This window comes from Mirounga angustirostris, unplaced genomic scaffold, assembly GCF_029215605.1.
Source record: "Mirounga angustirostris isolate CCGP_5_RB_7025 unplaced genomic scaffold, mMirAng1.0.hap1 SCAF_1, whole genome shotgun sequence".
Lineage (NCBI taxonomy): Eukaryota > Metazoa > Chordata > Mammalia > Carnivora > Phocidae > Mirounga > Mirounga angustirostris.
The window spans coordinates 158747171-158761672 of record NW_026991709.1 but is presented as its reverse complement, the minus strand read 5'-3'; the positions used below and the strand labels follow the sequence as shown (position 1 = coordinate 158761672).

At 45.4% G+C, this 14502-nt stretch overlaps 1 protein-coding gene across 1 annotated transcript in view; it reads left to right on the top strand.

Annotated features, from left to right (window-relative positions):
• RUVBL1 (RuvB like AAA ATPase 1) overlaps positions 1–14502 on the top strand; it is a 41490-nt gene that overhangs the window by 12563 nt on the left and 14425 nt on the right. Inside the window, exons 4-8 of the mRNA XM_045904216.2 lie at positions 6170–6321; positions 9447–9536; positions 10326–10475; positions 12621–12684; positions 14105–14303. Coding sequence (XP_045760172.1) covers positions 6170–6321; positions 9447–9536; positions 10326–10475; positions 12621–12684; positions 14105–14303 — 655 coding nt within the window. The remainder of the gene's footprint in view (positions 1–6169; positions 6322–9446; positions 9537–10325; positions 10476–12620; positions 12685–14104; positions 14304–14502) is intronic.

Here is a 14502-nt window from a genome sequence, read left to right as displayed (position 1 = left end):
AAAACAGAAGCCTTTGCCTAAAGATAGCCCTCAGTCTGTGTCTGGCGATAGATATGCTTTGTTTGGTTTACACAGGGTTTTTTAAAATGAATTTTGAGTTAGTTGCCAGTGTTTAGAAATTGGGGAATGTCCTATAAAATCCTTCTTTCTGGCTTCTGGAGAGAAGCTTTCATTCCCACACAGCAACAGCCAGGTTGGGGCCGAGCAGCGCTCCTTTGCAGAGCGGGCTTGTGCGGCACTGCGTCACAGCCCCCCAGGGGCCTGCTCTGCTTCTTGACCTTCCCCGTTGGGTGCTTGCCTGTACCGGGTCCCTGCAAGCACCTGAGTGTGGGACTCTTGTTCTAAACCAGAGGGATTATGAGCCGTGTCTGTAGGCTAAGCTTTGTGTTATGTAGATACAGGGTTTTTTTTAAACTGCGAAATAGTCCTTACTGGAAATCTTTGTTACTGGAAACACTGCATTGTTTTGGTGGCTGTTTTAAATTGAAATATCATATACATATAGAAAAGCAGGTACAGCATGCCTGTAGTTTAACGATTAATTATGAGGTAAACACGCAGTCACCGCTCAGCTCGAGGTGCAGAGCAGGGCCAGCACGCAGGTGTCGCCATGCCCTGGCTGGCCACAGCCCCTCACCTGTCCCACACCGACCCGCAGGGCGCGAGCACTGTGTGGCCGCGGCTTCTGTGCTCGGCAGAGCTGGTGCAGCGGGGTGGCAGAATTTTGCCCTTTACACTTTATCTAAATGGAACCTACTTCAGGTGTTGCTTTTTTTTTTTTTTTTTTTTTTTAGCAGTGTTTATGTTTGTGAGGTTCAGCTGGTGCTCTTACGTGTCTTGCTCTCTTTGGACTTTTGCATCGTATCTGGAATAACAGTGGACATGGCTCGAAAGATCCTCTTTGGGGTTTAAGATCTTTCTGAGTCCTTTTTAAAAACTTAATGAACATGTGCCAAAGATTTTATTTAACTCACTGATTAATAAGATAAACTGTAAGATACTACAACTGGCTCAAATATCTGAGTACATCTGAAATGTATTCTTATTTACTAAAAACTATTTTTCTGATTGATAAAATCTGACAAAACTGACTTTTACATAAGTGCATGTGTTGAGGTTGCATAAAAGTAACTTTAATGCTTTAAAATTGGAAAAAATAGAGGTAAATTTCCTAGGCATCTGCTTTGTGATTTGCCATTTTTGAGGGGAGGGGGCAGTGCAGTTCTTTTGATGGCACTGAGGTAAAGAGAATTTCTTGATCCTGCCACAAAATAAAAAGGCAGGCCATTGACTGTCTTCAAAAAGGATCCCTGCCCATCTCCCTCTGCCTTTGAATTCCTGTGAAGTTGGCAGAGGGGTGGGGAGGAAGCGGTAAGCTGACCAGAAATTAAAAGCAAGGAGTCTGTGCTGTTTCCTTGATGTGATGAAGGTCCCTGTCAGGGATTCAGAAACCTGAGCCAGCAGATGAAACCTGTGTCATTCGTGTTGCCGTTGCCAGAGAGAGCGCCGGCTTGTTCCCTTCCCTGGCTAACAGCTGCTTTCATTGTCCGTCAGCCACATCCTCTGCCTGCTTGTCAGCACACAGTGACTTCTAAACAAACACAGGGACTAGTGAGAGACGGGAATGCCTTTCTTCCCCACTCAAGGAATTTCATGTCATGGTCATTAACAGGAAAGAAGGAGCATTCCATTGGAAGGAATTTATCTCTGTGGGATATAAAAGTTTTGATTTAAAAAAAATCAGAGTTCATTTTAAAAGTACAGAATTTTCCAAGTATGTCACAGTCTTCTGATACATTCATGTAGGTTTGGAAAATTTTAGTCTCGATATTGAGGAACTAAGAATTTGGAAAGGCGAAAGTGAAACACAGCCTCTCTTGGGGCCATTCCAAAACTTCCATTTGTAGGGCTATCAGATTGAATGAAGGTAGAGTAGAACTTCTCCTTAACTTTAATATCTGAGAGTCTTTGTTCTGGTTGGGTTTCTGGGGAAAGAAGGCAACTGACCCAATGATAAGATAATGACCACGTTTAAAAGTGGGAAGTGATAGAGAGTGTCTGACACCATTGGCAGTGTTTCTTTTTGCCATTGGGCTGTTTCCGTATGAGAACAGAGGTGGCTTGATGGTGAGGACACCCAAACCCTATCTGGGCTACCTGTCATCAGAGGTAGTTTACGGCTCTACATTGTGAGTAGGACGGAGTTCTTCACTCCTTAAATGAGTGGTTCTCAGCTGTGGCTGCATGCGGGAATCACTGGGGGAGCTTTAAATGAATGATAATGGCAGTCCCAACCCCTGAGACTCAGAGGCAAATGGTCTGAGTCCAGTCAGGATCTGAAGAATTGTAGAGGCCTATCATGATACTAAAGGGTGAGAGAACCATGATGTAGACTCCAGCTGAGGTTTAGAATATTGTTTCCTTTTTTTTTTTTAAAAGATTTTATTTATTTGACAGAGACACAGCGAGAGAGGGAACACCAGCAGGGGAAGTGGGAGAGGGAGAAGCAGGCCTCCTACAGAGCAGGGAGCCCGATGCGGGACTCGATCCCAGGACCCTGGGATCATGACCTGAGTGAAGGCAGACGCTTAACGACTGAGCCACCCAGGCACCCCAGAATATTGTCTCCTAAATGTAAGCCATCGGTGTTCCTCCTTTGCCAGGTCTCACTAGTATTATTTACTTAAATTTTTCTTTTTAAAGTGACTTGGTTATTTTGTGTGCACATAACAAAAAAGTACCTGGAGCACAAGTGTATAGCTCAGTGAATTATCATAAACTGAAAGCCCATGCAGTCAGCACCCAGTCAAGAAAGAGAGTATTGCCAATACCCCAGAGTACCCTTTGTGTCCACCTCCAATCTCCATCCTTTCTTCCTTCTCCAAATTAATGACTGTCTTGCTTCTAACATAGTAGTTATGCCTGTTTCTGAAGCTCATATATGCAATCAGGCAGTGTAGAAGTAAATATTCTTCTGTGTTTGGTTTCTTTTCCACAAAGTTATGTTTGTGAGAGTCATCGGTATTGTTTCATATAGTACGCCTACACCTAGTAGGTGTATACCTAGAAGCTGAATTACAGAATATAGGGTATTCATATTCATGTGTTCAACTTTAGGAGATTATACCATGTTGTTTCTAAAGTATTTGTACCAATTTACACCCCTATTTGCAGTGCAAATTTTCCCGCTGTTCTGCATCCTCACCAACTCTTGATATGGTCAGCTTTTAATTGTAGTGATCCTAGAGGTGGTAGAACAGTATTTCATTGCTTTTTTTCCTTTTTTTTTTTTTTTTTTAACTCTTAGTTTGGAAAGTTTCAAATGTACAAAAAGGAGTCAAGTGATGACCTTCCCCCATGGTCCCATCACCAGGCTTCAACTCATAGTTAATCTTGATTGATCTATAGCCCCCATCATTCCCCTCCCAGATCCTTTGAAGTTAATTGCAGACCTACTTTTTCATCCATAAATATTTCAATATGTATCTCTGCAAAATAAGGACTTAAAGAAAACCCCACTATACCACTGTCATGCCTAGAAAAAAACGAACAATATATTCCTTGATGTCATCAAATACCTAGTATTCAAATTTCTAGTTGTCTCATGTTATAGTGTTTTTCCTTTTTCGAAAATTTTTTGAATTATTATTTGAATCAGGATACAAATAATGATCTGCATGATAGCTTGGTTGATATGTGTCTTACATCTTTTTAACCTATGGGTTTCCCTTACATTTCTGTTTTTTCCTTTGGGCAAAGCTTAAATTAGATGGAGACTAGGCTCACACCCAAGGGCTGGCAGAAAGGGACTGCTGAAGTCAGTGGGCACATGTTACCTGAAGGGGAAAGGACAGAGCCAAGTGTTGTGGGAAAGGCTGTCAGCCAGCTGGCGCCCTGTGGTGTGGTGTGGTGTGGCATGGTGGGAAGAAGCTGGTGTCAGAGCCAGAAGACTTGGACTCTAGTCTGGGGTCTACCATGAAGGATGAAAGGACCCTTGGCTCCCCTCTTGGAGCTGACCTCCCCTCTGTAAAATCTGTAAAAGGACATAAGGAGTGCTCACTCTGGCTGTTTCACAGGGCTAGGTTGGGATGTGCTGGCCCCTCCCCTCGTCCTCAGGATTCCAGTGCAGGATCAAATGAGGCAGTGACATGCATGCCCTCTGTAGACTGTGTAGGAAGGCCCCTTACATGGGTGAAGAGGCCGCCACAGTTAGAGGTTTATAGTGTGTTCTTCCTGGTGCGGCCTGCAGCTTTCCCTAAATGTAGGGACTCCTTCTGGATGCATCTTCAACTAGTTTGACCCAAGGATGTTTCCTTTTGTGCCTCTAGATTGATGGTAGGTATAGTGACTGAAAATGGTTTTCTTGTTGATGTAGAATCCTTGGAAAACAGATTTATTGGCTGTTAACTTACCTGTGATACATCTGTGGTTTTGGAGAAAAGGATTTGTGTCCCTTGACCCAGACTTTGGGAACTGGGGAGAGCTTGTGTGTGAGTGCATGTGTTTTCAGAGAAGCGGTGTTCAGTGGTATGCATTTGTTTTCCTGTTGTAAGAAAACCTTTACCTTCTAGTAATTATCATTGCTTTGTTAGACAAACCCAATTTTCTTTTTGTTATTTTAACATGTTATTAAAGCATAATACATATATATATGGGTATGTATATATGTGTATATATATACACACACACATACACAGAAGAAAAAACACAATCATAGGTATTTAGCTCAGTGAGTTTTCATAAAGTCAATACACTCATGTAACCAGCACCGACATCAAGAGACACATTAGAACTCCAGAAGCTCCTAAAAAAAAAAACAACCATTCCAGAAGCTCCTTGTGCCCCCTCCAGTCGCTCTTCCCTGTCCCCCTGCACCAGTGAGCAGGGACATGCCTGTGTTGACTTTGAAGGCAGAAAGGTGTGATCCAGGGTTGGGGTTTTAGGGTTTTAGGTTTGGGGGTGTTATGGTGGACCTGGGCTGTTGCATCATGTGGCAACCTCCTTAGAGATCTTGGTCATTACAGAGAATGTGTGGAAGTATCCGTAGACATATTTCTTGGGTACTGGTTGGTCTGCCTGATGACACCCCCCATACCCTCGAGTAACTTCCTCCATTCACCCACTTATGTGTGTGGCTGTTGACAGTCTAGCAGAGGGGAGTCAGGTTTCCCGAGTCCCAGCAATCCCATGTATGAGTGCTGGGTGGGAGGCCCAGGTTGCCATGGGAGTCATCTGGAGGGTAAGGAAGAAGGTGTGTCAGGCAAGCTTTCTAGGAGTAAGTATTTGAACTGGGGAGTTGGTGAAGCCAAAAAGGAGTGAAGTACTTAAGGCAGCAAAAACATTTCATAAAAAGGCACTGAGATCATGTTCTAAAAATTAATTTGCCAACAGTTCTTAGTTTGACAATAAACATTTATTGAACAGCTAATGTGGTTGATCTTTAGAACAAGGAGAGACATTTGCCTTCACTGATAATATTCTAATCTGAAAATTGTGCTTTATTATTGGGGGGTTGCTTTGGAAATTGTGGCCTCGGAAAACTTGTAAAACAACCCATTGCAAATGCTGAATGACCATTGGGTCTTTCTTCGTTGGGTGTGCAGTGAGGGTCAGCCAGAGGCCCAGGACACCTGGCAGGTCAAGTATCACTTGCTGTTGGCATGGACCTCTAATTATATCTAGCTTAGGCCTGATAGTGTCACAAGGGATGTGGGGAGTTATTCCATTGGTTTTAAAATTTTTTTCGAGAGTCAAAAATGCAGGAAACGAGGGCATATCTAGTGGAGCAGAATGGTTTGGGTTCAGAGACTGGGTTAGAGGCTAAAGCTAAATTTCATCCCCTTGGAGGTGTAGCAGATGTGAGAAACAATTTTGAGAATGATAGCTTGTCTATTTAGTTCTAGATTTGAACCTAGAAAGTCCCTTTGAAAAGTTGAAATAAAATTGTTTTTCTGAATTCTGAATAGCTCCTCCAGGTTACATTTATGTTTGTAGTACTTTTCTACCCAGAATGATACCCTTGAATGTGCATTAGTAAGGTTGACTTGTCAGTCTTGGTGACATGGAAGTTTTGTGGCTAAAAAGGCTACTAAGGAGTAAGAGAGAAAGATTATGAATATGTGAAAGAGAATTCTGCTTCTCACCAGGGCTCACCTGCCATCTCTTCCAGGGCTGCGGATAAAGGAGACCAAGGAGGTTTATGAAGGTGAAGTCACAGAGCTGACTCCATGTGAGACAGAGAACCCCATGGGAGGGTACGGCAAAACCATTAGCCATGTGATCATAGGACTTAAAACGGCCAAAGGAACCAAACAGTTGAAAGTGAGTACCTGTGTGTGGACTCTTTTGTCTTGCCTCAGAATCTCTCAGCACTGTGTGGCCTTGGGCAAGTGATGTAACCTCTCTTTGTCCCACTTTTCTCCGTACGCTGTGGGTGATGATACATCACAGGGCCGTTTGGGGATGTTATGTGTGTTAAGCAGTACCTAGAATAGGGCGAGTACACAAGAAGACCCAATAAAGATAGCTCTAACTTTTCTCATTGACTCCTAGGAAACTGTACATTAAAACCTGAGCTGTGTGGTTAGTCGTGTCTACCTTTTGCCATGCTGTATCCCGTATTATGATCATGTGTCAAAGGCTCTGGGCCTGTCTCTGAACCTGCGGATTAATGTTTCAGATATCAGTGTTCATGCTCACAGAAAGAAGCAGCATTGAGTAATCTGGTAAGAGTTGTATAACAGATGACAGATGGACATCCCAAGGGGCCAAACACAGAATCCTTAATGTAGTTCCTTTTATGTGTCAGAGCCTAGAAACCTATAGTGGCTTCAGTGGTTGACTCTGCTCAGGCGAGGGCTTTGTGGAGAAGCCATAGTGGTGGCAGTGTGGGAGGCCTTCTATCACCCTCCTCAGACACTTGTCTTGTTAGCCTTGGGGATGTGGGTAGCAGGGGCGCCCAGGGGAAGAGTGTGGTTTGGAGTCTGGCGAAGTCCGAAAGGGAGACCGGGCTCTGCTGCTGAGAGCAGTGTGGCTTTTGGCAAGTGACTTAATCTCTGAGCAGTAGTTTCTTTATCTATTAAATGGGGATAATGAGTTCTTAGAAGGATATAAAAGTTGTAGTTCTGGGGGTAGCTCCGAGTTACCTAAGACATGGTAGCTGTTGATGTTATTCTGAGAGCCTTCAGTTAGAGAAACGCGGCAACTGGGATTGTAGGCTTTGCCTTATTATTTATAATAAACAATATCATAATAATTATAATAGCATCATAGATCTTATTTACTGAATGTGCCAGGCCCAGGCTAAGTGCTTCAACAAATATTTCATCTTTTGTCATTTATAGCTTTCTACATGTATGTGTGCCATGTGTGTAATTTCCCTCATGTTATAGAAGAAGGAACTGAGACTTCATCAGGAGGTTAAGCAGTTATCCTAGGCTTGCACAGCTGGTTAAGTGGCAGAGCGGACTCTGTGAGTCCCAGCCATTATGCTGTCCATCCTCCAACTTGCTGTGTGACCTTTGGGAGTGAGTTGAGCTCTCTGGGCCTCTGTTTGCCCATCTGTGAACTGTGGGAGATTGACCATATAATTTCTCCATCTTCACTCTCCTCTGTGATTTTATGGTTCTTTGATTCTGTAAGGTGGTTTCTTGGTCACTGCTTTATGGAGATCATAAAAATGTCACTTCTTCAGAGGGTCATTTTTCTTTTTCCTAACAGGGTTTCCATCTCAGGAGCTTGCCTCTGCAAATATCTCTTTTAAACCTCCCCCTCATCTTTCCCTTTCTGTATTAATTAGATTTCTTGGTAGGATCTGCTGCTTTTCCAGTAATTACATCTTCAGTCAATTCATTTGGGAAATTAACCAATATTAAAATGCTTGAGGCAAAAAATATATATATATATATATATATTCCCCAGTGTAGGAGAGCTGAAGTAAGGCACGCAGTTTAGATTTCAGCTCTCCACCAGGCTGCTTTGCATAGTTTCTTCAAGAAAATAACCTAAGGGAGAAAATGAAATGTTTTTCTTCCCAAATGAGTAGCTAATTTGAGCATATGTATAAGGTATTTGCACAAACGGAGTTCAGATACTTGTTGTAGGTATTGAATTGTGAAGGAGGAGAATTATCATACTTGCCATCATTATCGTGTCCCTCCCTCGTGCCAGGCCCTGCGTCAGGGGCTTACCAAGCACTGTTCTCATGCTTTAGGAGGCTGCCAGGCCCCACCCTGCCAGTGACACGGAGCCCTGGGTTTGTTCCTGTGGTTACGATCTCTAACAGCTTTATTGAGATTTAGTTTTAAATAAAATTCACCCATTTTAAGCATACATCTCAAGGAATTTTAATCTATTTACAGAATGGTATAGGTAGCACCACTGTCCAATTTTAGAACATTTTCATCATCCCCCAAAACACCTCCTGCCCGTTGATAATAGCGCCCATTACCACCCACATCCCCTGGCAACCACTAATCCACTTTCTATTTGTATGTATTTGTCTTTGCTGAACATTTCATGTAAATGGAATCATACAGCATGTGTTCTTTTGTGTCTGGCTTCTTTCACTGAGTCCTGAGTTTTACTCTTTAATTTTGAGATAAAGCCCACGTTTTTTTCACATTATAAAATACAAAGTTTGAGAAAAACAGCTCTCCTTGAAGTTTAACGGCAACTTATGTTTAAATTCTGACTCCTGACAAAAGATGCTGTCCTAGAATATTGAACATTAAGGGTAGCTTGAATTTGGACAATCAGGGGAAAAGCAGTGGTCAAAAATATGCTCCTCTCCTTTCCTGGAGGTATAAGCAGGCAGGCCTCAGGGAGCAGACACAGATTTGAATCAAAAGGCTTGGTTTGTGTTTCCCTCTGGATATTTATACCTTGGTGCTATTGTACAGATGAGCCTGAGGTTCAGAGAGCCTTGACCAAAATCATAGGAGCACCAAGTGCTAGCCACAAAGAGCAAGCAGGTTCCAGTGGGTGCTTCACATGCAGGAAGTTCTACCCCCACCTGAGGTGAGGAGGAGAAGAATTGAAGCAGGGAGAGCAATCTCAAAAGGGGGTCTTAGGGCCTGTGGTCCCACGGACAGCGTGGGCCTCACCTAAAAGCAATCAGAATCATATTTGCCAATTTGGGACCTCAGGAGTAAGAGGAAGGCGGATAATAGGTCTCCCCTCGTGTTCCCCTTGGGCACACTCATTCTCCTGCTGTCTCTAGGACACATATCCCCAAAGCCAGTTGTCTCATAGATCCACACACACACATCCGCAGACGCACACACATACCCCCACCCCCACACAGATGCACTTTCTCCATGCAGTCATTAGCTACCTCGAGTCCCTTGTGGAAAGGTACCTTACAGCATATCGGAAATAGATACTATATATGTATTACAGTTCCCTGAGTCAAATGTTTTTGGGTTTGTTTGTTTTTTTTTTTTAAGCTGGACCCCAGCATTTTTGAAAGTTTGCAGAAAGAGCGAGTAGAGGCTGGAGATGTGATCTACATTGAAGCCAACAGTGGGGCCGTGAAGGTAACACCATGCCTGGTTCGCAGGAGGAGGCCTAGGTGACAAGGGGGGTGCTTTCTTCAGGAGTATGGGGTGCAGGGAGGGGCTGGCGTCTAGTGGGATGCTGAGGGAAGGTCAACAGTTGGCCCTTTACGTTGAATAAAGTTTGCTTTCCCTTTATCTTCATTCTTTAACCTTCTCATGATTAAAACAGACAGTCTGTTCGAAAAATACTAAAGCCTGTTTAGAGGGGGAGTACCGGGTGAGAAAGCAGAATAACTGTAGTCATTTTCAAATTGAAGTGTGCAGTGCGTTTAATCTTCCTTTTATCTCTTTGGTATTTTCTTCCCAAGATATATGCATGTGGAAAGGAATGCTGCATTAGTTGGCATTCTTTTTATATCTGATTTTCAGTGTCCTGTACAGTGTTCCTCACTGTTTAATGGATGAGCATAATACTTCATATCATACGATAAATCACCCACCTACAAAAGAGTCTGAACGGCTCCCTCCGTCTCCAGTTAATCTACTGGATTTGCCCTTTATCAGGAATTGCATACAGTTAAAAGAAAGAGAGGGGGGAAAAGATTTGGAGAAAGTATCAGGTGTTTTTCAACTGGGTTTTTGGAGCCCAGTGATGAGCAGATAGCTTCCTTCTCTTGGCAGCGGGGGCGTGGGGCGTATTTGGAGTTCGTCAGGTAGGCTGTCAGGCCCGCAGTTGGGAACTGAGACTTTTATCTCACTTAGCACTGTGCCATTTGGGGACTTGGCAGTGAACACTCACCGGGCACTCAGGTTTCTTTCTTTCTGCAGAGGCAGGGCAGGTGTGATACCTACGCCACAGAATTCGACCTTGAAGCTGAAGAGTATGTCCCCTTGCCAAAGGGGGATGTGCACAAGAAGAAAGAAATCATCCAGGATGTGACCTTGCACGACTTGGATGTGGCCAACGCACGGCCCCAGGTACTGCCTTGATGTGGGTATGACCTGGCACCCGAGCCCTTTTGTGTGTGCACGGAAGCTCGGGGAATGAATTGTCAGTGTCTTGCTGCCGTTTCTTAGGGCAGACGGTCCTTTTCTGTCTGTAATGTTCAGCAATTAACATCGACATGAGCTACGAGGGACTCCTTTGTTCCAATTCAAATGCTCTAGTCACAGATGATTTCATGTGTATTGTTCCTTACCCCAGCCAAGCCTCTGGCCCTGAGCTAGCCAGCTTCTTCTATGGCTTCCTTCCAGCAAGCGGGCTCACGCCTGGGATTCTCTGGGTGTTAATGGTGGAGGGCAGGAGTGTTCTTTGAGCCCTTTGCAGGATTCCCGAAAGCCTGACCAAGCTGTGTCTTTCCCCCTGCTTAGTGAAATCTTCAGTGTTTTAGCTTGGAGCGGGAGTTGTGTCTGCTCCTCATGCCGACGAATGGATGCTTAGGCTTTGACTAGTAAAATGTGGGGGAGTACAGTATGACTCTATGACATCTCTGGGAAATTGTGCGATTTTAAAACCCCAACTCTCCCCTGCTGGTAGTCTTTCAGTTTGATTTCCTCTTCATCCTAAGAGTCTACCTTTTCACTAGCAGGGAATAGGCTTTCTAACCTGAAATTTGATCCTTGGGTGTTTTGCCCCTTAGAGCCTTGGCCAAGAGATTGCTGAAGAATCGTTTGTGGGTTTTTTTTTTTTTTAAGATTTTATTATTTACTTATTTGCAAGCGAGAATGAGAGAGAGAGATCAAGCGCACAAGCAGGGGGAGCAGCAGGCAGAGGGAGAAGCAGGCACCTCACTGAGCAGGGAGCCCGATGTAGGGTTCGATCCCAGGACCCAGGGATTATGACCTGAGATGAAGGCAGACGCTTAACAGCTGAGCCACCCAGGTGTCCCGCTGAAGAATCGTTTTGGACCAAGAGGTCTGTCTGTGTGTGGAACAGCTGTCCCCAAACCAGCCTCCCGGGAGCCTTCACCTTGGTTAGAGTGTTTGGCCAAGAGTTGGAAGTCAGGGATTGTGTCACTCCGACACTAATGAGTTCTGCCCATTAGTCGCTTGGTGTCCCTGGGTTTTCTGTGATTTAGGGTGCTCTGGTTTTGAGTTTCCTCCTTTGTGAAGAGGGCATAATAGTTCCTACCCTGCAGGATCAGATGTCGTAGGTTCTCAGGAAACATTCGCTACATTTTATAGCTGAACATTTAGTAAGCACCTCCACCTCTGTCCCAGGGCCTGGCAGAAAGGGATCACGAAACGCTAGGCAGATGGCTGCCCTGGGAGGGGCTGGCGGTGAGTCTGTTAGCAGCCGGCCATCCTGCAGGGTCGGCTCCCCCGACCAAGCAGCCCCAGGGCAGGACTCGCTGAATGTGACTGTGCAGTTGAGTCTAGAGAGAGGAGACGTGGGAACGCAGATAAGTACATCCTTACACTTACCTCAACAGTCCATCCATCCCCAAGGGAACCAGAGCATCGGCAGAGGGTAGGCGTCAGATGCCCCATGGGGGCATTTGACCCGAACTTTGATGGGTAACTGGAGCTTCCCGGAAAAGAGACTGTGCTTCCAGGTAGGTGGACTAGAATATGCAAAAGCATTGAATCGTACCAGAGCACGGGTGTTTGGAGAAAGGGTATGGTCCTGTGTGGCTAATCAGGGAATGTGGGATCGGAAAAGGCTATGGCAGGAGAAGGAGATTGGGGCAGGCCGCACAGAGCTGGTACATCCCATGAAGGCCAAGGGGGACCTCTTAAAAATTCCTCTGTGTTTAGAAGTGCCTCACGTGGGGCACCTGGGTTGCTCAGGCGTTAAGCGTCTGCCTTCGGCTCAGGTTGTGATCCCAGGGTCCTGGGATTGAGCCCTGCATTGGGCCCCCTGCTCCGCGGGAAGCCTGCTTCTCCCTTTCCCACTAGCCTTGCTTGTGTTCCCTCTCTCGCTGTGTCTCTGTCAAATAAATAAATAAAATCGTGAAAAAAAAAAGTTCCTCACGCTTACCAGTGAGGGTGTCTGGGGTCTCCACACCTAAAACCCCGTGTCCAGTTGACAATGGGAAGCAGTGTGATGGTGATGGTGGTGGTGGAGACCTTTGCAGCTGCCTTAGAAAGCGGGACTGACTCTGTGGGTCTTCTGTTTTGCAGGGGGGACAAGACATCCTGTCTATGATGGGCCAGTTAATGAAACCGAAGAAGACAGAAATCACAGGTAAGAGAAACAGCAAGGCCTGCGAGCAAGAACCAGAACCGTAGGGCCCTGGATTCTGATGTACTGTGTGAGGCTTTTTGAGTGAATCCTCGGATCGGAGGAAATACTTTGGGACAGGTTCTTTCTTCCTTGTCATTCAGAACCTGACTTCATCCTAGTAGTCTGTGGCTGCTTTAGACAGCTCGAAATAAAGCATACTGTGTGCTGTCTGGTCCAGAGTGCTAGTGCACCCTCTTGAATGCATTCAGTATCGTTGCACTCATCTTTGAAGATGTAGGCCGTCACAATCTGGTCCCCTCGAGGTCCTGGAAACGTGGACGGTATCACTTCAGCTGTGCAGGACAGCTCCTGCCAGAGCACTCCTGAGCACAGCAAGCTCCACCGCCTCAGTCCTGGGTCTCTCTGCTCTGCAGCCGCAAAGCAGCTCCCAGCCTGCCCGGCTCAGCTTCCTGGGCACTTCCCATGGCTTGGCAGGAATGTTGTTTCTCCCTTGTGGACCTTTAGTTTCCCCTGCTTCTCTTCCCAACTGGTACATCCCTCTTTTTTCTAAGCACCTGTCACTTTAAAATGTTAAACATTAAAGGCTCTGTTACCTGTTTCGTGTTAGCCAGCAGAGTGATCTGAGACTTTTCTAGCAGAGTCGCCAAGATCAGTTTCTGTGTTTTCATGGTTTTGACCATGACCTCCTCTTTTGACCATCCCTGCCTCCTGGCTTTGGTAGAAGATGCAGCATCAGATCTTTGTGTTCTGTATTTGTGAGCAGCTCCCTCCTCGTGATAGTGCAGGAGCTGGTTTGGAGAACAAGAACTGTGACCTTAGGTGGTCTCATGTAACTCTTAAGAGACCCGTCCCTCTAGAGCTCTGAGGTTGGACCTTTCCTCAGAACCTGCATTCCTCACAGGTTTCCTTCCAGAGAGCCTTTTGCACGCACCCTATTCCTTCATCTAGGCACTTGACTGAAAGTTAATTAACCCAAGCTTTGTCATATAGGGCCAAAAGAAAGGGTCATTTGCTGAGTGCAGAACAGGAAAATTTGCATATGAAAACTCACTTCACGCAGGGCTCCCCAACTTCTGTTCTCTGGGATGTGGCAGGGCACTAGGTGGGTGGGTGTGAGTAATAAAGCAAAGTGGAGAGCATGACTGGGGGGTGCATGCCCCTGTGAAGACATGCAAAACTGTAAAAGCCATTACAGACTTAACATCTCAGCAGGGGAAGCTGCCAGTTCTGTTACTTCTCCGTGGTGATTATCCCTATTTTCAGATCATGACACCGAAGTGGGAACATAACCTGCCTGGGGTCATATAGTTAGCAGTAAAAGTGGGCCCCACACTTGGCTTTGGATCAAATGGGGATGGGGAAGAGGTGAAAAGGTGACTGCTTCCCCACCTAACTGTGCCTGTCTCTTACTGTCTCCTAGACAAACTTCGAGGGGAGATTAACAAGGTAGTGAATAAGTACATTGATCAGGGCATTGCTGAGCTGGTTCCAGGCGTGCTCTTTGTTGATGAAGTCCACATGCTGGACATCGAGTGCTTCACCTACCTGCACCGGGCCTTGGAATCTTCTATCGCCCCCATCGTCATCTTTGCATCCAACCGAGGCAACTGTGTCATCAGGTAGGGTGACTCCCTGCCAGCCGTGAGGCTTTTCCACCTTCCATCTGGGTTCATGTTTTCCTCTGGGATCACTTTCAACCCATAATGTCGTGAGTCAGGATAGAGATGAAGGGAGATCATGTTCATTTTGAGAGAAACCTGCCAAAGTGGCTTGTCTTCACAGGTAGTTCATGCATCAGCCTCATTCCATCATGGCCAT